Source organism: Podarcis muralis, chromosome 9, assembly GCF_964188315.1.
Source record: "Podarcis muralis chromosome 9, rPodMur119.hap1.1, whole genome shotgun sequence".
In the NCBI taxonomy this organism is placed as follows: Eukaryota; Metazoa; Chordata; class Lepidosauria; order Squamata; family Lacertidae; genus Podarcis; species Podarcis muralis.
The window spans coordinates 5192869-5214895 of record NC_135663.1 but is presented as its reverse complement, the minus strand read 5'-3'; the positions used below and the strand labels follow the sequence as shown (position 1 = coordinate 5214895).

At 45.1% G+C, this 22027-nt stretch overlaps 1 protein-coding gene across 2 annotated transcripts in view; it reads left to right on the top strand.

Moving 5' to 3' along the window:
* ATRN (attractin) overlaps window positions 1-22027 on the top strand; it is a 154894-nt gene that overhangs the window by 106207 nt on the left and 26660 nt on the right. For both annotated transcript variants that reach the window (XM_077933720.1, XM_077933721.1), the window contains exons 25-26: window positions 8953-9014; window positions 14864-14942. In XM_077933720.1, coding sequence (XP_077789846.1) covers window positions 8953-9014; window positions 14864-14942 — 141 coding nt within the window. The remainder of the gene's footprint in view (window positions 1-8952; window positions 9015-14863; window positions 14943-22027) is intronic.

Below are 22027 nucleotides of genomic sequence, written 5' to 3'. Positions count from 1 at the left end.
CGGACGACTCTGGGGTTGCAGCGCTCATCTTGCTTTACTGGCCAAGGGAGCTGGCGTTTGTCCACAGACAGTTTTTCTGGGTCATGTGGCCAGCATGACTAAGCCGCTTCTGGCAAAACCAGAGCAGCGCATGGAAACGCCGTTTACCTTCCCACCAGGAGCGGTACCTATTTATCTACTTGTACTTTGACGTGCTTTCGAACTACTAGGTTGGCAGGAGCAGGGACCGAGCAACGGGAACTCACCCTGTCGCAAGGATTCAAACTGCTGACCTTTCAATCAGCAAGCCCTAGGCTCAGTGGTTTAGACCACAGTGCCACCCGCGTCCTCACTGGGTGCTTCATTCCAAACAGGAAGTGAGAACTGAGCAAACCCAAGCCAATAGAAGTTCACATGGCAGTAGTTTTACCAAGTGATGAGTGCTGTTTGCACAGTCACCTCTGTGAGGATATGTTTCCTTCTGTTGCTCTTCGTTTTGCTATCATGCTAAAATGAAAAGTCATGACTCAACCCACCCCTTCTTCATATGGGGTTATGGGGGAATGCTGCCCCACTGGGAAGAAAGTCTCTTTTGCCAACTTCTTTTGTCCAAATGGTGTTTGGACAATACTGCAGAGCCATCAGCCATCCCTTTGTCATCCACACCCCCCCACAGCAATTCACGGAAATTGATGTTGCATCTTTCCTTGTAGAAAGTCGAACACCAGGCTACTTCTGGGCACATGCAAATGCTACCCTAATAAACTGCCACTGGGAGCAAACCTTGGAATGGTTAGGTTGCAAGATCCTAGGAGACCTGAGTCTTGAATTTTACTTGTGCTTCAGCTAATAGAGCTCCTGTGCCAGCTGAACAATCGTCAATAGTATTGTTAAAGCAAAATGAGTCTAAAACAAAGAAATGCAATTAATTTTGCTGCTAATGGGAGCCCCCTTTTTAAAAGGCAGAATAATTTCTAGTTGCTAACTGGAGCAGATCCTGCAGCACCCAGGAAACAGTACTGTACTTCATGCTGCTTCAGAAATAAATACGTGCTTTCCTCCCGTGGCATGGATTTCATCTGCGCTGTGCCAGAAAAGGCAAACTGTATGCTGCTGGTTTTTCTGTTGAACTTTATCTCCTGTAGTTTGGCTTGTATTAATGCTTCTTGCCAATTAGCTTCTGGGGCTAATGCTAGGGATGGATGGATCAGTCTCTCACTCATAAGTCTTTTGTCCCATTTCTGCATTAATCTGCAGTGTTTCGGTAAAAGGGGGTGGGGGAGGAATCTGCACCAAATGTCACACTCTGTATTTAAATATGTATTTTATCTCAAAATATGCATCTAGATATTATTATTCATATTTTTTTACAGTAATTTAGCTTGTATCCCACTGTTCTTCTCAAAGAAGCCCAGGGCGGTAAACAACAAACAACAAAACAACAACAGCTTCTTAAAAACAATCCCAGTGCAGATGCAGACTGGGAAAGGTTTCTACTTAAAAAGCTTGCTGGAATGGGAAGGTTTTTAGTGGGTACCAAAAAGATAACAGAGGGGGCTCCTGGCTGATATTTAATGGGAGAGAATTCCAAATGTCAGGTGGTCCTCCTGCTAAGAGGGTTTCTGCCAAGCCAAGGACCAGTGATCAGCTTGGGTATATAAGGGGTGAGGTGATAATATGCATATTTTATCTCAGTGTTTGCATTTCCAAATGCATTTCATTTTAAAATACACATTTGCTAACTTACTTGAGCCGCTGAGTGTGCCACAAGATTTTGAGAAGTGGAAAACCCAAAGGGGTAATTACACTGCGATCTGTACATTAGTTTGAGAGATGCTGATCACGTCCGTTTGCATCAGAATTTGGAGAAACCAAACTGCTCAAGCTTCTCTAAACCAATATACAGGGTGCTGCCTCTGGCCCCCCCCTTGGGGATTGCCTCTTGCCAACTGAGCCTCCATAGCTTTAAAAGCCTTCGGAAAAAGCTTTGTTCTATGGGACGGAGAGCAGGGCTTTTTCCATGATGGCCCCGTGGAATACTTTGTCTAGGGACGTTGGCCTATTTCCAACCACAAGGTTTCAGTCTTGTCATCCAAGTAGTGCATGAGATTGAATTGAAACGGTAAGCTATGTTGATACACAATTTATCATGAGCTGCTTTTCTTGAGGGAGGTGGGGGGACGGAGAGAAAGAACAAAAACGATGCATAAGGACATCACAAGAGCCCTGCTGGATCAGGCCAGAGGCTCATCTAGTCATTGAATCATAGAAGGGACCCAAGGGTCATCTAGTCTAACCCCCTGCAATGCAGAAATTGTTTGGCCCAGCATGGGACTTGAACCCATGACACTAAGATTAAGAGTCTGATAGTGGAGGTGGTCATTGATAGTTCTTCTCCAGGAATATGTCCCACCCAATACTGCCTCTTGGGGAAGCAAATTCCATGGTTGCACCATGTGAAAAAGTAGTTTCTTCTGTCTCTTCTGAATCTCCCAGTGTTCAGCTTCACTGGATGTCCCCGAGTGTGTTAAATGCGCAGACATGTGTTAAATGAAATAAATTATCCTATTACTTTTGCAAAAAAAAAAAAAAAGGTAACAGAAACCATGCAGGCAGGCATCCTAGCCCGATTCTAACATCTCTGCTGCCAAACGGCAGATAATTCAAACCAGCTTCGTTGAACAAACACGCATGAGATCCAAGAGGAGGGTTGTTGTTTTAAAGGTTTGTCAGGAAGTCTCCTTGCTTGAACTCCAATCCTTAAACTCTGCCTGTGGAAACAGTGAGTCATATATACTTTTTAAATTAAGACTCCCCCCCCCAACCCCGCCGCCAATTTTGTTCCATGTGAATTCTACCTACCTACTGCAGCGAGTCTGACTACTTAAGCTGTGAAGAGCTTTTCCCTAATAGCTGTTGTGGTTTAAGTATTCCAGAACACATTCTGCTTCCACTAAAGGAGAAATGAAATGGCTAAGCAAAGCAGGAATGGCTCCTTTTCAAAAACATCTCTTCTGCAATAGCAACAAGGACCAATCAGACTTTTCCTGGGTTTCCTTTGAATGCAGCTAAGGGGGGCATTCCAGAGGCCAATATCTCCCCCCTGGCAGCAGCCGGTGTGTGTGTGTATGTATGTGTGAAATCTCCTTCAGGTCATTTCATTGTATAGCAAAGGTTCTGGCAAAAGAAGTGCAAGAAAATTCCAGTGCATATTGCACCATGGAATATTCTTTCTGATTTAAGGGTCAGGTGGTCCCCTTGTTATGAGGGGCTGGGGTGGGGCAGATCTCTACATTCAGTGAAGGGTCAGAATTTGAGCAGACTCATAAATTCCTGAATTTCTCAAGGACTGGGAAATAACATCACCTAACTTCTGATCGCTGAAGAATTGACACTTTTGAATTATGGTTCTGGAGGAGACTCCTGAGAGTCCCATGGACTGCAAGAAGATCAAACCTATCCATTCTGAAGGAAATCAGCCCTGAGTGCTCACTGGAAGGACAGATCCTGAAGCTAAGGCTCCAATATTTTGGCTACCTCATGAGAGGAGAAGACTCGCTGGAAAAGACCCTGATGTTGGGAAAGATGGAGGGCACAAGGAGAAGGGGACGACAGAGGACGAGATAGTTGGACAGTGTTCTCGAAGCTACCAACATGTTTGACCAAGCTGCGGGAGGCAGTGGAAGACAGGAGTGGCTGGTATGCTCTGGTCCATGGGGTCACGAAGAGTCAGACAGAACTAAACGACTAAACAACAACAACAACTTCTTCATGATGCCAGCCTGGCGATGGCGGGTCATTGAAGAAACAGTGGTTGTGATGGCTACCCATTACCCCTCAATGGAAGTCATCAACCAGGAACAAGACCTTGCCAGGCACAGAGGGAGGTTGCCAGGGTAAAGACGGGGGTGTGATGTCACCGCAGAAAAAGAGGGTGCCCTTTTACGACAGAAGTTTAGGTGGCAGGGCTTTCTGGGAAGAAGCAAGAAGGGGGAGGAACTCCATGCTGGGACTGATGGGAAGCAGCCATGATGACTGTCTGGAGCGTGCAGTTGCAGAGAGGCATGGGGATGGCATTTAGGGTGCCCCTGAATCCCATGCCGTAATGTTGGGAAGGACGATAGACGTGCTGTGCACTCTCTCCCCATAAAACTCAGGTGTAAATATGTGTGAATAAACCATATTTCCTGAAGGTGTCATTTTGTGCTGTGTCTTGGTGTCTCAGTGGAAATGCAACCCTGGTTAAGTGCCAAGACCCTGGAATCTCTTGCCACTGCTCAGCAGAGATTGGGGCGACTTGTAACAATATGGACAGTGTAAAACCAGTATTTATTCTCATGTTCTTTGCCCCATCTCTGCCTTTCATCCCTCAATGCATATCCAGGATTCTATGTACACAGGGAATCCAAATTCTGTGAACTGTAAAAAATAAAGATTGCAAAAAAAGGACACAATTTTCTTACTCCTCCACCCCAAATTCTGGTTTCGTAGCCATGGGAGGGTCAACCCCACCTCTGAGCACTGAAGTTGGCATTCAGCCATACCTCACCACTGATGTCTGAAATTTGCCCACACTCATTCAGTCAGCGCTACATCATGAAAAGGGATATAAACTTGTTGGTTTGCTTTTTTCTTTAAAGGAAGCTGATATTCTCAGGAAGCTGAACTATGCCCTGTTTACCGTATCCTGTTCTCCTCCTGTAGAATCCTAGCATTTGGATAATCTTGCATATGATAGATTTTTCTCATTTGGAAACTATCATTTTGTCCCGGAGTGCATCATCCTCTAGTTCTAACTTTCAACTCCTGTTCAGACCCTCATCTATTGTGCATTCACACTTAGAATCTAATTGTGAAAGACAATAGCTGTTATGGAGGTCATTCTTGGGCCCTGGGCTCTGAGGAATTGTGATCTATCGTCTTGTCCAGAATCAAGAAAATATAGCACTACAAGGCTCTCAAAAGATACAGTAAGGATTGTTGCTGGACTTAGTCAAAGTTCTTCAAAGTTTGTCCCCAGTGTAGTCATTGTTTGGAGGACTTTTGTGGAGCAATTCAATCCCCCATAATTTAATAAAAGTGTAATAACCGGAACCTTTTTTGGCTAACACCCACCACACAAAGTATCAAAGAATTTACATTTATTGATTTGGGAAGAGAGATTCAGCAGGCAGAATGGTTCTTGATTTGTTTCTTTTTACAGGTTAATGGTTCACCCTTGCCTTTTCTCAGCCTCAAAAATTCAACCAAGAAGACCTGATTTCTTTAAAAAAACAATATAAGTGGAAATCTAAGTCTCCAGCTGCTGCTGACCCGCCCTGAGGTGAAGGGCAGTATTAAAATTTTCCCTTTTACAATGCACTGTCAAAAACCAAAATGAATGATCTTGACAACTTTTGGCATGGCTTGGGAAATACCTAGGCAATTTGTTTTTCAATAGAAAGTTGAGCAGCAGCTTTGTATTCAAACACAGCTCTGAGGTTTGTTTGACTTCATTCTTCTGAACATTAGAACTCAGGAAATACAGTTGGCAGGAAAGAAAACAGATGGATTTCATACAAAGCATGCATGGTGTATTTCTCTGTTTGTTTTATCTGTCTGGAAAGTCTGGGTACTTTTCAGCCTTGTGGGTCTCTGTGTGCTTTTGTGTGGTATTTTAATTTGTTTTGGCATTCCATTTTTTTCTGAAATAGGAACCAGAAAATCTTGGAAGCTTTTTCCCCCTTTTCCTTTTTGCACCGCTGGATCCAAAATAGCTGATTTGGTCCCTAATTTGTTGAAATGAAATACACAGTGCTTACTGGCCTAATAACTTGCAGAATTAGCTTCCATGATGTTGGTGGGTTAGGTTGCTGCTTTCTCTAACTGTAAATCAACTTCTGGTCCACTCAAAACAAGACTGTTGCAGAAGGAACGAGTGCAGTTCCTCTTTTACTGCTAAGTGTGTCGGTCTTCTCAGTTCTACTTGGTAGTATATTAACTCGCACTTGATTCCATTGTTTCAAGCTGCTTGCGGGACCCCAAGTTCAGGCAAATGTGAGTTCTTGAAAATGGATATCTGTCAGAACATGCCCATTTGATCTGAAGCAGGAATACATGCTGTCTAGGCTGGGCAGAATTTGTACTACAGCGAATAACATCTGTTGGAGATGTGGTGACATTAAAGCAGTTCAGTTCCACATTTACGGATGATGTCCTGAGAGAGAGAGAGAGAGAAAGAAAGAAACATTGGAAATCAATTTTGACTTGTGTGTGCAGTTGTGCATTCATACTACATCCATTGTTCTGTTTTTGTTGTTTAAAAAAAGACAGCTATCTTATCTCAGAATATTAATGTGTCTTTTAACAACTGCTACGATGGCAGTAAGTTTTATAAATGGGGAGGGAGTTCTGCCATCCATAGCATGGTTATTCAGGGTTTGTGATTGGGTGTGTATGGTAAAAATTACGGACACTCTGAGAGATAGAAAAGGAGGACAAGTAGATAATGTTTATAAAAACATCATCATCATCATCATCATCAATATACTGCCCTATACCTGGAGGTCTCAGGGCAGTTCAAAGAATAAAATCAAAATATAAAACCACAAAATACATAATCAAAATAAAAACAACAATCAAATAACCCCCTCCCCCGAAAAAAAAAACCACCCACGTTTTAAAAGGGCATAGGATTGTCAATCAAATCAGCCAAAGGCATGGTTAAAACGGAACATTTTTGCCTGGCACCTAAAGGTTTATAATGAAGGCGCCAGGCGAACTTCCCTGGGGAGAACATTCCAGAAAAGCCACTGCAGAAAAGGCCCTGTTCTTCTTTTGCCACCCTCCGGACCTCTCAAGGAGGAGGCACATGGCCTTGGAAGATGATCTCAGGTAGATTCATATGGAAAGAGGTGGTCCTTGAGGTATTGCGGTCCTGAGCCTTTTAAGGCTTTATATGTCAAAACCAGCACTTTGAATTGGGCCTGTAAACTAATTGGTAGCCAGTGCAATGGGGCCAGGATCGGTGTAAGATGCTCAAACCCTCTTGCTCCAGTGAGCAACCTGGCCACTGAATTCTGCACTAGCTGACGTTTCTGAACTGTCTTCAGAGGCAGCTATGTGCTCAGATGATAAAGTACAAGAAAATGGTTCATCATTTGCATTAAAAGTGTTACAAACATGCTTTAATATGCAAAAGCCTTCTGTGACCTGAATTGTAAAAAAAAAGTAATCTCATATTTCAAAACAATAAATAAGAAGAATGCTTCCCTTAAATTCTCTCCAGTTTTTTCTGCCATATTTTAATCTTCATATGAGGATCTAAGAATCAGGAGGAGGCTGTCTCTTGGCCCTGTCCCTGGAAACTTGGAATGAATGACACAGTGGTGACATCCTGCTTAAAAGACCAGGTCTGGCTCGCCGGCTTTCGTATTGGTGCCAAACCTGGGCTGGGGTGGCTGTCGCCATGTAATCTTGGAAACGCAGCAGCTGCTTTGCGTAAAATTGACAGAGGTCTGTGCAAGCCTGTTTGTGCCTGAAGTCTTCAGAGGAGTCGCTGCCCAGGGGCAAGGGAGGAAAGCAATGGGTGGGAATGTCTGCAGTCCTGGTCGTAGATTGTTTGCAAATATTAGCAGGTGGTGGTGAGGATCTCAGTGATATGGCAGCATCAGGACCTGGGACAGCACACTGTGACTGCTCCCGGCAAGGTGAAAGCTATGGAGGAGGGCTGGAGCCTGAGAGCAGGTATCTCAGCGTGTTTCTGCAGCAGCACTGCCTGGCAGTCTACTGATGGTTTATTGTTGTTGTTTAGTCGTTTAGTCGTGTCTGACTCTTTGTGACCCCATGGACCAGAGCACGCCAGGCACTCCTGTCTTCCACTGCCTCCCACAGTTTGGTCAAACTCATGCTGGTAGCTTCGAGAACACTATCCAACCATCTCGTCCCCTTCTCCTTGTGCCCTCCATCTTCCCCAACATCAGGGTCTTTTCCAGGGAGTCTTCTCTTCTCATGAGGTGGCCAAAGTATTGGATCTGTCCTTCCAGTGAGCACTCAGGGCTGATTTCCTTCAGAATGGATAGGTTTGATCTTCTTGCAGTCCATGGGACTCTCAAGAGTCTCATCCAGCACCAAAATTCAAAAGCACCAATTCTTCGGCAATCAGCCTTCTTTATGGTCCAGCTCTCACTATGCTGCTGAAAAGAGTTTTAGACCTCGCCTCCCAGGGGATTTGCTCTCAGTTAAAGGGCCATGCACTACTTTAAGAGGTGTTTACTCTAGGGAGGCTTCTGTAATGGAAAAAAGTGGGAAGACTGGAACTGAGGAAGTTGCTAGGGAGGAGTCAATATCTGAGGATGTCGGCCAGGAAACCTTAACAAGAGCAGGACATAGAGCATAGTTCTGCTCTTCACTTCTCTGCAAGAGGGATTGCCTTTATAGTCATTGCTGAGGTTCAAGGGGAGGTCTTTTATGTTGCAGGATTCCCCCTTCTGAGAGGGCCCAAGTTTAGTCCCTGAACCCATCTTGTTTTAACTTGGATGGCTTTCTAACCACTACACCATCTCGACCCTCTTCTGTACTGTGGTTTCCGAGCATCAGGGAGGTTTTTGTGGTTGTCAGAGCTTTAGCCCAATAAATTAATGCGTGCTCAGACATGAATAGAGCATGAGAGAGAGAAGTTGTAGCTTATTGATTACGTTCCTGTAGTTCTAAGCAATGCATGTTTATTATCCTGCTGTTCTATTTGTGCTTTTAATATGGCACCATGTTTTTATTGTTTCGTGTGTTGTAAGCCTCCTTGGGTACCTGGTAGAATGGTGGGGTATCAAATATGTCAACAATGCACCACTTTTAAGTGACAGGTTGCTGTGCTAACACTATCTAAATGGAGCAGGATTTCATTATTATGTTAGCCCTGGAAACGGAATAGCTTATTTGCAGCATGAGTTTCTGAATGCAACAACAAATAATTCATTTGCTTTTTCTTCTCTACAGATTGCATTTTCACAGCACAGTAACTTTATGGACCTGGTACAGTTCTTTGTCACCTTTTTCAGGTAATCTTCTACTCTAAATAACTAAAATATTTTACTGTTAGTATCAAAAGCCTTACTGAAGTCAAGATACACTATGTCCACAGCATTCCCCTCATCCACCAAGCTTGTAACTCCATAAAAAAAGAAAGAAAGAGAAAGAAATGAGATTCATCTGGCATGACTTGTTTTTGAGAAACCCATGCTGGGTTTTAGTAATCACAGCATCCTTTTCTAAGTGCTTAAAGACCGACTGTTGAGCTATCTGAATAAGGGTTTGTCTTTTGTTCCTATGCCATATTACAATCCTTTATCAGTAAGAACTGAGTTTTTTTAAAAGGGATTCACTGGGGTAGTGTGAACTTGGGGTAGGATCCTGGAAATTACAGGCTGGTTAGCTTAATGTCTGTAGCAGGGAAAGTGGTGGAAAGTATTGTTAAAGATAAAATAGTTAAGCATATAGAAGAACAAGATTTGCTGAAGTAGAGCCAGCATGGCTTGTGCAAAGGGCAAGTCCTGTGCTATGAACCCATTAGAGTTCTTGGGGAGCACAGGAAGCAAGGAACAGATGCATGTCTTCAGCATATGAGAGAAACTAGGGGCCAGATTCAACTAACCGAGTGTGCTAGTGGAACCTAGTGGAATAAATCCAGCTGGTGCAATGAGGCTTTCCACACATTCGCCCATCTATTTTGGAGAATCCCAGAAGAGCATATGAGAGGAGGAGACTTGAGATATGTTTTTAGGCTCTACCCTATTCATTCACTGTGATTTGTTTCAATTATTTTTAATGCCGAATTTTAAATTGTTGTAACATGCCCTGTGACCTATGGTAAAGTGTGAGTAATAAATTGAGATGATGATGATGATGATGTATCCTCCTGGAGAAATAGAATTCATGTGGCAGTAAAGTTGATTCCCAAGGTTATTGTCTGATACTTCAGTCCTTTTGCAACAGATGGCAAACGAAAGGGATGTTGACAGGAAGCCTTGCAAATATATTCAGAGGGTGGTTGGACGCCACCTGCTCGGCTTGACCCTGCTAATGCTGATGTGGCGGCGTCACAGGTGCCTGTCCCTGCCTGGCATTGGCACATAGTGCATGCTCTGGTGGGGCGGCCATTGATGGAGGTGGCACCACCTAGTCTCAGGTGGCCTATATAAGTTTCCTCCCCACCACAATGTTACTTCCAAGTACATTGTGCTAGGTCAGTAGTTCCCAACTGGTGGTCCATGGACCCCTCCACATAACCCACCCAGGGGTTCCGTGGCACCATTCACTTAACAAAAACTACCATAGAGACATCTTTTTTTTTAAAAAAAAGTAGGGTTCCATGGCTTGGCTTTTGAAAAACAGGAGTTCCACAGTACTTAGCTAATTGGGAGCCACTGCCCTAGGTGAAGGGACACAGGTGGCGCTGTGGGTTAAACCACAGAGCCTGGGACTTGCTGATCAGAAGGTCGGTGGTTCGAATCCCCGCGATGGGGTGAGCTCCTGTTGCTTGGTCCCTGCTCCTGCCAACCTAGCAGTTCGAAAGCACGTCAAAGTGCAAGTAGATAAATAGGTACCGCTCCGGCGGTAGGTAAACGGCGTTTCCGTGCGCTGCTCTGGTTCGCCAGAAGCAGCTTAGTCATGCTGGCCACCACATGACCCGGAAGCTGTATGCCGGCTCCCTCAGCCAATGAAGCGAGATGAGCGCCGCAACCCCAGAGTCATCCACGACTGGACCTAATGGTCAGGGGTCCCTTTTACCTTTACCTTTGCCCTAGGTGAATCCGTGATGTGACTTGCTCTCATCTTGCTGAGAGCCTGAGGGCCCTGCTCCTGCCTCTCTCCACCTGGCCCAGGGCGGGGCCTGGCAGGTTTTATAAGGACTGATGCTCAGCAGAGAGGGCTTCTTCTTTTAAATTGTTTTTATATCCTTTTAAATTCTTTTGTTTAGTGTTTCAGCTGTTTTTAACTGGGCCGTGAGGGCACTTGGTGGCTTGTGCCCAGGAGGAGAGGAGCGGAGGAGAGCAGAGCAGGGGGAGGCTCAATTACAATGGTTCTAGGTAGGGGGAGATATGGCAGGCTGGGCAAGGGGCACAAGGCACAGGCAGTTATATCAGCCAGCCCTTGGGTCTGCGACTGCTGCAGTTGAATGCCAGGTCGGCCCAGAATAAAATCTCCCTCACCCATGACCTGATTATGGCTGAGGAGGCTGACCTGGCATGTATCACAGAAACCTGGGTGGGTGAACAAGGTGGAGTTGGTCTCACCCAGCTGTGCCCACCTGGGTACTCAGCGCAGCATCAGGCCAGACTTGAGGGTCGGGGAGGGGGAGTTGTTGTGGTCTATAGAGATCCACTCTCTATCTCCAGACTCTCTGTCCAGTTGAGGGGGGGGATGTGTGTGTGGTTTGGGAGCTGCACGGTCAGGGGAAAAACAATGCTGTCCACGGTTGTAAAGACTGCGGAGAGAATAATTGGGTGCGCTCTTCCCACCTTGGATCAAATCTATGCTTCCAGGTGCCATAAGAAAGCTGCAGAGATAGCGCAGGATAGTGCGCACCCCGGAAATGATCTCTTTCAGCTTCTGCCTTCTGGAAGAAGGTACAGGGTTATAAAAACTAGGACTAGCCACCGGATAAACAGTTTCTATCTGGTTCTGGAAGACTTCAATGTCCATGCCGAGGCAGCTGGCTCTGGGGCGGCTCAGGACTTCATGGCTGCCATGACATCCATGTAGCTGTCCCAACATGTCACCATCCCAACGCACATGGCAGGCCACACTCTCGACCTTGTTTTCTCGACTGGGCAGGAATAGGGTGATTTGAAGGTGGGAGACATTGGCATCAGCCCCTTGCCATGGTTAGATCACTCCTGTTGAGATTTAGGCTGTCAGCACCTTTTCCTCTCCGCAGAAGTGGGGGACCTATTAGGAGGGTCAGCCCTCGGAGGCTGATGGATCCAGTGGGATTCCAAATGGCTCGGGGGGGGGGTGTTTCTGGTTGATATGACTGGATATGTTGAAGCCTTAGCTGACCTCTGGAACACCCAAATGACTTGGGCTATTGACAGATGGTTTGAGCTTATTACACTGATCCCGGCCCAACTGCACTGGCTACCAATTAGTTTCCGGGCCCAATTCAAAGTGCTGGTTTTGACCTATAAAGCCTTAAATTGCTCAGGACCACAATACCTCAAGCACCGCCTCATTCCATATGAACCTACCAAGACCCTGAGATCATCTTCTGAGGCCCTCCTTTGTGTGCCTCCTCCTCGAGAAGGCCGGAGGGTGGCAAGACGAGAACAGGGCCTTCTCTGCAGTGGCTCCCCATCTGTGGAATGCTCTCCCCAGGGAGGAAGTTCGCCTGGCACCTTCATTATACACCTTAGGCGCAAGGCAAAAATGTTCCCTTTTAACCAGGCCTTTGGTTGACCTGATCAACATCCCATACCCTTTTAAAATGTGGCTCTTTAGGGGGGGGTATTATTGGGTTATTGCTGTTATTTTTATTATATATATTGTGGTTTTTATGTAGGCCTTTTCTGTGAACCGCCCTGAGACCTCCGGGAATAGGGCAGTATAAAAATTCAATAAATAATAATAATAATAATAAAAGTCACCTTCTCATTTCTGTTATTTGCAGAAGTAATAGGATACAATTTGGCAGCATTGTGGTGTCCACCGAACCTTTATTTCTTGCCACTCTTTTAAAGTGAAGGGCAAGGATTTCCTCCTTTCAGTTGCACTGGATTGCAGACCAATCGCTTCTTCCCATACAAGCCATTGAAAACTAAGACAGGATCTTATTTGCATTTGCCTTGCCTGATGTTCTGCATAGCCCCATGCCGGTTCCAGTTGCTGGTTGCCCAAGCATGGTGGAACTTCTGAGTGCCATTTATGTGTCAGAAATGTCACCTTTAAATATGACCCGATCATCTGGGGTTCAGAGCCCTGACTCTGAAGTGAACTCTGCAGTTCTGATGCTTTTGGAAGTGCTGGCGACTGACCTCCTGCAATAAAAAATGAGCCCCACTGTGTGAGCTTTTCAGCACTTACGGGGATCTGCTGCCTCCTTGTGACAAAGATGTAAAGGGTTCTTTTTGGAAGCGTTGAAGAAGAAAGCTGCTCAGTATATTCCACTGATACCTTCCCAAATGGATTTTTTAAAAAAAGGCAAAGAAGATAGTTGTAGCAAAAGAGTTAGAGGAGGGTGACACTTCAGCGAAGTCTTTTGACAGGCTCTTGTTAAACTCAGCAGGGTTTGGCTGAAGTGTTAAGGGCTGCTGAATTTTTCACACAGACGGGACGGCCTCAGCCATTGGACAAATATCTGATGTGGGTTATGGTCTGTCTAGCGAGGAGTGTGAGCTCCTGTAAGCCTCCAAGATCATCTGGTGTGGCTGCACACGTCCTTTCTGCTCCCAACTTCTGCCTCTGAATTTAGAAATGGTGAAAAGGGATTGGGACTGAGGACATGAGCAGAGACACCGTAGGGTTTTGTTTTAGGGAGAGAAACAAAGTTGGTTCTTTGTTCAGGAGGCTTTGATGGGCCGGGATGTTGCATAGCAGAATTCCATTCTCTTCTTTTGGTCTACATTTTATTTTTTGATATTTTCTTTTTGATCGGACAAGAATTCACCTTGCAAAAGAACTTACTTTTGGACAAATATGCCCCAAACATCAATGCTAGGTGGGGAGGAGTATTAAATAACTTGCATACAACCGCTGCAGGTCTCTCTTTGTGTTTCTGTCTGCTGAATAGATCGTGTCTGTGAAATAGGAAGATTTTAAATGATACTTTATTAATGGACTTGGCATTTGCTTTGGTAAATCATCAGATAATATTTGGGCAAGTAATTTTCTGCCTTTGTTCCAGGTTGTAAACTGGAGCAAGTAGCAGCCACCTATCTAACTGTAGGGCATGCTGCTTTGAAGGTTATTGAGATAATGGGGGAAGAATGTTTGCTGGCTCTGGGTTGGCAAGTTGCTATAATTAATTGGATCAAAAACAATTACAGAAAGATCTGGATAAAAGTAATGACATATGAAAGCTATTAGATCACCCTTTTCCTTTGTCATAACAGATGCAGAAAAATAATTGAGTACTCTTACAAAACGATTGTGAAACTGGAGAGCCCCATGGGTAGAGTGTTAGATTTGGCTTGGGTTCAAATCCCAACTCAGCTATGGAATCATTAGCTGGCTTTCGGTACATCATTCAGCCTCACTTTCCCATCTGAAAAATGGGATAACGGTGACCTCCCTTGCTTGTTTTTATGAGGATTAATGATAACATTTGGCTGGAATCTACTCTGTGCCTTAGGGAGAGAGTAGGCCTATAAATCTCAGCCAGTGAATAAATCAATATGAACAGGGTTCATTTTCTAGTTCACTTGGTCTTATAAATAAGACGTTACCTGCGATTAGAAAGGAAACAGAACAAACATTCCTTATTTAAAATCCCTTTTGCATGTTTTCACACATTGCCGTTCCGTTTCCCTTGCTGGGTCACAGTGAGATCTGCATTAGCAGGGCCTTCTGTCATCACCGTTGAGTGATAACTTGATTGAATTATGTTGACGTTCTCAAGTGTGAAGGCAGGTGATATGGTCTCATTCTGGCTTTGTCATTCACCCTTCGCAGCGGCACATCTTGCTTCTCTCTCCCCCCTCTCCCCCCCCCCAAATGCCTGCTGCGCACCACCTTACAAGACAGAGACATGAATCTTAATGTTGCCAAGCACTTTATGTGCCATTAGTATCTGTTGACAGAAGTTCATGCGAGTGCAATGCTATTTTTGTTGGTCTAGCTGTCGAATTCTCCTGCATCTCAAATCGAAAGGAAATAAGTGTTGTTGTTGATTTTCCTGTTTCCTCCATTTCAGCTGTTTCTTGTCTCTGCTCCTTGTGGCCGCTGTGGTTTGGAAGATTAAGCAGAGCTGCTGGGCGTCGCGGCGGAGAGAGGTGGGTCAAAATGACAGAATCACTGCCTTCTTGCTACGACCTGTGAGCTTTTATGTCTGCTTCTTGCATGTGTTCTCCTAAGAGGTGCCAAGCACACAATTGAACCAGATGCCTTGCTTACTGACCGAGGGCTCTGGAAGCCCTCTTGAAATTCCCTATGTTCTGTAGAAGGCAGCAGAGAGGCATCTGTCTCCTTTTGAGTTAGCTCGATGGAAGGCAGAAATGGCGTGAGACGCACGTTGCTTTTGCAAAAGCCCTGCTGCAAATGTTTAAAAAGAAAAAGAGGGTCTGGCCCTTCTCCTCTTCCTCCTAGTTCCCTGGCACCATGTGGGGTGTGTGGAAGAGACCAGATATTGTTTCATCTTGTTTCATCCTACATTGCAGGGGGTTGGACTAGATGACCCTTGGATTCCCTTCCAATTCTATGATTCTGTGTGCAGGATTTGGGGGCAGCCAGGAAGCAGCATGGCTCCCCTCTCTGCTTCCCCAAGCCAGCATTAATGCACCACACTCCATGGCAAGTCGTGCTTGCGCCTCACCTGGAAGCCCCAGCTGGTGTGGAATGCAATGGCTAGACTACTGATGGGAGCAGAGGTCCAGCAACTTGCTAAAACATCTGCGCCGGCTGCTCATATGCTAATGGGCCTGGTTGAAGGTTATTGCACTGATATACATAGCCCTGAACAACTTGGACCCAGTATACTTTTACGGACCACCTGAACCCTTACCTGAGACCTTATAATCCCATATTAATCCCTGAAATCATTTGGAGGAGAACAGATGTTCCACATGTTACAGAACCCTCATTGGCCTCAACTGGAGGTGAAATACATGTCCAATAGATATTTAGTAGGCACCCTCGCTTTTGACTTTCAAATGTCTCTTGAACACTTTTTCTTCTTCTTCTTCTTCTTCTTCTTCTTCTTCTTCTTCTTCTTCTTCTTCTTCTTCTTCTTCTTCTTCTTCTTCTCAATGTGACAGCCCGTCTCTTCTGTTATTTGCTTTGTTCTTGATGGTGCTTTGCGCCTTGTCATTCTTCACCACCCCGATCTTTTATGATGTGCTAATATTTAGAAGCGGGGACGCGGGTGGCGCTGTGGGTAAAAGCCTCAGCGCCTAGGGCTTGCAGATCGAAAGGTTGGCGGTTCGAATCCCCGCGGCGGGGTGCGCTCCCGTCGCTCGGTCCCAGCGCCTGCCAACCTAGCAGTTCGAAAGCACTCCCGGGTGCAAGTAGATAAATAGAGACCGCTTACCAGCGGGAAGGTAAACGGTGTTTACGTGTGCAGCTCTGGCTCGCCAGATGCAGCTTGTCACGCTGGCCACGTGACCCAGAAGTGTCTCCGGACAGCGCTGGCCCCCGGCCTCTTGAGTGAGATGGGCGCACAACCCTAGAGTCTGTCAAGACTGGCCCGTACGGGCAGGGGTACCTTTACCTTTTTACCTTTTAATATTTAGAAATACTAAAAATACAGATCCTTGCCTTCCCTGAAGCCCCTCAGAAAGTAAGATGGAGCCCTGCCCCTCCCAGGGCTCTGTTCATGCCAGAAGACTTCAGGGTAAGTTTATTCAGCAGACCCACTGAAATTGATGAACATGTCTTAGTTAGGCCCAGTTATTTCAGTGGGTCTGCTGTAAGTAAAACTTAGCTGAATGCCACCAAGAGTTTCAAATAAGATGCAAGAGGAGTAGTGGTTTCTCGTAAAGAAAGTTAATAATGGTATTTCAGCAGTGAGGCAAGCAATAATAATTGTTATAGGCCCAAGAGAGGTCATTTTGTTTTCTGTAAGTAGTTTGAAAAGGCTCACGCATTATTGGGCAAACTATTCTTTCCTGAGCTTGACTACCTTTCCCTATCTAGTCCATCTAACATATATTGACATGAGCAGTGACATTTACTCTGGAGCTTGAGTGTTTAAAATGCGCAAGTCCTTCTTGCACGGACATGTATTTCCTCCTAGGAGTTGTACACTTGTGTGCTTTATGTCATCTGCTCTGTCCTGCTCAAAAGGCTTGCATGCAACCATGCCCATCCTTAATCAGGACCTAACTTTGAAAATTCAGAGACCTCAACAGGTATTTTTAAGTATAGTAGGGAGGACTTAATTGTGAAATAAATTGGCTGAATTTGACAGTGTCAACCTATACCTCACATGTTCCTTTTCAAAACACTTGGGCCAAAGTGAAGGAAGGTTGGGAGGAAGGTTGCAAATGTTTTTAGATTACCTGTTATCGTGAATGGGCAACACAGAGCTTTTATACACACACACACACACACACACACATACACACAGTAGTTTGGAACCTGAGCACAGAGTGATTCAAAACAGATACAATTTTTAAAGAAGATAAACAGACATACAAAGCAGAATTTAAAGTTGAGGCATGCCCTTACTGTACCACATCCAGAAGAAGAATACCTCTGAATAGTTGCAGTTGCCAGGGGGCCAACAGAGGACGAGTGCTATAGCACTCAAGGCCTGTTTGTGGGTTTCTCAGAGGCCTCCTATGGACCACTGTAGGAAATGGGATGATGGGCCAGATAGGTTTTTGGTCTGATGCAGCAGGGCACCACCAGCAGGAGACAGACTTTGGGGATAAATGGCCATTGTTCTTCTCTTTCCCATCTTGACAAGAGTATAAAAAGCAAAGTGAAGGCTTCCTGGAGTTCTTCCTAAATAAAATGTTAATCAGGGTTTATGTTGGATGTAGTCTGAGAAATACCGCATTCTGCCTGGAGCCAAGTGAGGCATTTAATGATGGCTTAAATGGAAAATGTCACTGGTGTGAAGTTATCCTCTGGGCATACTTTTTTTTTGAAAGTTGCAGAGAGGATCAGCTGGTATCTTATCTTTCTCACAGTTAGGTTTCTCATACTTGGCTTGCACGCTTTAATTTCAAGTGATAGACAACTTGTCTGATTTCTAACAAACTGTCCTAAAACTTTATACAGAAGGGATCCTCATAACTTAATAGTGTTGAAGAGTTGCTGTCCAGTGGCGACTTCTTTCTGACCCGAGTTGTGTATCAGGTCACCTGCTGTCCCTGCTCAACCCCAAAATGACGACTGAGGTCATAACCGCTTCCTATGGGCTGAATTGAGTTAATTCCTTTCCCATCTCCCTGCCTATTGAGATCAAGCAGACTTCACTGTACTCTCTTTGGTGCCTGCCGAAAACATTCCTGTTTAGATAAGCCTACCCAGATGCTTAGAAAGTATTTTATATTTTGTATGTTTTAAAGCATGCTTGTGATTTTTTCTCGATTTTATTGTTTTAACTTTTTGCAATCCGCTTTGAGGTTTGTTTTTTGCAATCAAGCGGAGTAGAAATTTTGTGTAATAAATAACAAGTAAATCTAAGAAGCCCCCTATATTGTTGCTGGTATGCTAGGAGAGGGATAGATATATGGAAGATAGGGCAGTGACCTATTTGGGGTCCTTATGACCTAGAAGGGAAAGTAGAAGCTCACTTTTGCTGGTTTGGGGAGCAACAGAACTTGCCCAGGTCTCTGGAATGTTGAAGGACTATGTGATAGGAATGTTGAGTAAGGTTGTTGCAGGCTTGTGCTATTTCTAACAGCTTGAAAAATACTGCAGAAAAATATAGAATGTTATGCTTTTTAACCGGGGGGGGGGGGGGTATTGTTAAAACACTACTTATAGTTGCAATAACTTCTTGTACCTGGCCAGTAGAACATGATGCAAAACACTGAAAGCAGAAGATTTTGCTCACTCTCAGGTGAGCTGGGACAGCTCCGTCTGTAGATCATGGGGCTCTTAATCTGAAGGTTGTGGCTTCAAGCCCCACATTGGGCAAAAGATTCCTGTATTGCAGGGGGTTGGACTAGATGACGCTTGTGCTCCCTGCCAACTCTGTGGCGACCAGTGTTATGACCATGCGATCCTGCTTTCCTCCTCTGATGCAGAGGACTCTAGCTGTGGTCCTAGCAGGGCCAAAGTCTCCCGTGTTCTTCAGGAATCTGCAAGTGCTTAAGCAGCCGGGGTCCCTTTAAAGTCCAGCCTTTCTCAACCTGTGGGTCCCCAGATGTTGTTGAACTACAACTCCCCATCACCCCTAGCTGGCAAGGCCAGAGATCAGGGATGATGGGAGTTGTAGTCCAACAACATCTGGGGACCCACAGGTTGAGAACCGCTGCAAGAAGCTTCTCACACGGAAGGTGGAGCTAGCAACTGAGAAAGAACTGCAGCTCCCATTTAAGGCCCAGTCAGAAGATGACTGCTGCTGAAGCAACATCTAAGCTCTGCTCTTAATGGAGTCTTCAGCCTGAGTCCTACAGGGAGCTCTCCAAGGTGCCATTAAAATCCATTCCCCATTTCCATACTACTCAGGCCATTGCTCAAAACAGAACAACCAAGAGCATCTGCCCAATGCGTGTAAAGCACATTTGTTTCAATCTTTCCTCCACAAATTAAAAGCCAAACCAATCCTGAAACCTAATATAGCCAATGTAACTCCCTACTTAACCTAGCCCGGATACGGTGGTGATGAGGAGCATTTATTCATAACTGAATGAGAGTAGGATATTGTAAAGCATTTGGCAGGGGTTTAGACCTATCAGTATATTATCTGAAGTAACATTTGGGCAACTTGGCAAGGCGGCATTAGAGTCTGCGTGACACTGATCTACTAAAGGGAAGTGAGTGGTTCGTAAATTCGTACCCTTTTCTCTCTCTCCACTGAGCACCGTAACGAAATGGCTTTCAGGCGCTGTATTTTGCTGGTGGAGGAAATGGAAACAAGAAAGAATGCTTGTTTGGGGCTCGGAATGATACTGAAAGACAGATAAAATTGCTCCTTTTATTACATGACTTTTGGAAAGTGATAGGAAACATGAAGGCGGTGGTAGAGAATAATGCTTGAAATAAAACCGCAATGGCATCATAAAGAGTACATCTGTCTACAACCAAGTCTTAATATGTATTCTTTGCTCCCTTTCAACCTCCTTTCCCTTTTTTTACATGCCTTTGGGATTCCTGTAGTCAAGCTGTGAGCCACAATCCAAGGCTTAAACCTCGGATTCTGAATCAGCTTGGGCAGGGTACGATGGAGGGCATTTATCCAAGTCTCAAAACAGTAGACTGTCCAGTCAAAATGCTATACTATACCTGTGTAGATAGTCTGAAAAGAGAGTGATTTGCTTTCATTTATTTTAAATATTTATCTGCCACCTTCCAATTAATAATCTAAAATGGTTTATCAGTAAAAATTGACGCAACCGAAACATATACTGAAATATCTCTCTCTCTCTCTGAGATTTGGCACTTTCCTTTTTTCTGGGTTATGCTTGAGAGAAAAGGCTAAATTTAGTGTTTGTTTTAATTATGGCACTAATGTCCATTATTGCTTGGTTTCAGGTGCAACATTCAGGAACTACAATGCTAACTCTCAATACCAGCAAGTGTCATGGTCCCTGATTTCTGTCTTGGTTCAGACTTTAATCCAAGTCAGAAAGAAACTTTGGTGGCAAGGAAGGTTAAGAACCATTATTAGCCCTGCTGTCTTACTTTCCCCCTTCAAAATGAAGCTTCCTCTTTGGTGGCCCCAGGTTATGCAGTGAGATGTGTCTTTATACCATCCATTGCGTGCTTTTTGACAGCTGGCCAAGACGCACCATTTTACCGAACCCTTTGCTTGAGTGGATGTCTTCCCTTTTCCTGCATTTCTGTTCTGTGCTGCTGTTTTGGTTGTTTGCTGTTGGTTCTCTGGTTTTATCTTACGATTTTAATGTAAGTTGCACTGGTTCCAATGGTGACATTTTTGTAACCCTTCCCCGGGACCATTTGGTGAAGTCAAACAGTCAATATGCTAAATATGGGGAACTTGAGGCAACTTCTGAAAAGAGGATCCCTGCATCTGGTGGTTCTCCTTGTAGCCTGTAATGTCAACACTCACAGTCCCTCTGCCCCCATGAGCAGTGAAACCCGCACGGTGATGACATTATGCCACATTGTGAAGTCAGTGTGGTGGTTCAGGTTTTGGACTGAGACTCAGGAGACCAGGGTTCAAATATAATAATACAGTGGATGCTCGGGTTGCGAACGTGATCCATGCTGCACATTCGCAACCTGCAGCGGCGCATCTGCACATGCGCCGGTTGCAATTCGGCGCTTCTGCACATGCGCAAAGTGTGATTTAGCGCTTCTGTGCATGCATGACCGACGAAACCCAGATGTAACCCGTTCTGGTGCTTCCGGGTTTTGGCGGGTCTGTAACCTGAAAAAACGCAACCTGAAGCGTCTGTAACCCGAGGTATGACTGTAACAACAACAACAACTTATTATTTATACCCTGCCCAACAACAGAATATTAAAAACAATACAGCATCCCAACAGAATATTAAAAACACAATACAGCATTCAACATTAAAAACTTCCGTAAACAGAGCCACTTTCAGTTGTCTTTTAAAAGTAAAATAGTTGCTTATTGCCTTAACATCTGCTGGGAGGGCGTTTCACAGGACAGGCGCCACTACCGAGAAGGCCCTCTGCCTGATTCCCTGTAACCTCACTTCTCACAGCGAGGGAACCACCAGAAGGCCCTCGGCGCTGGACCTCAGTGTCCGGGCTGAATGATAGGGGTGGAGACGCTCTTTCAGGTATACAGAACTGAGTCCGTTTAGGGCTTTAAAAGTCAGCACCAACACTTTGAATTGTGCTCAGAAGCATACTGGGAGCCAATGAAGATCCCCACTTGCCCATGAAGCTCATCTGGGATGACCTCTCTCAGTCTAGTCTACTTTACAGGGTTCTTGCGAGGATAAAATTGGGAGGATGAGAGCTACCGTATTTTTCGCTCTATAGGACGCACTTTTTCCGCTCCAAAAATTAAGGGGAAATGTTTGTGCGTCCTATGGAGCGAATGCAGGCTCCCTGGCTTCAGCGATAGCAATGCGAAGCCTCCGAAGCCTGCACTCCGGAGGCTTCCCGTTGCTTTCACTGAAGCCAGGAGAGTCTGGTCTTTGAGGCTGGCGGTGGGGGAAAGCAGCGCTTCCCCCCACTACAAGCCCCACAGGCTCGGGGGGGGGGCAGCAGGAAGGCGCACGACGCCTTTGTGCGGCTCCCCAAC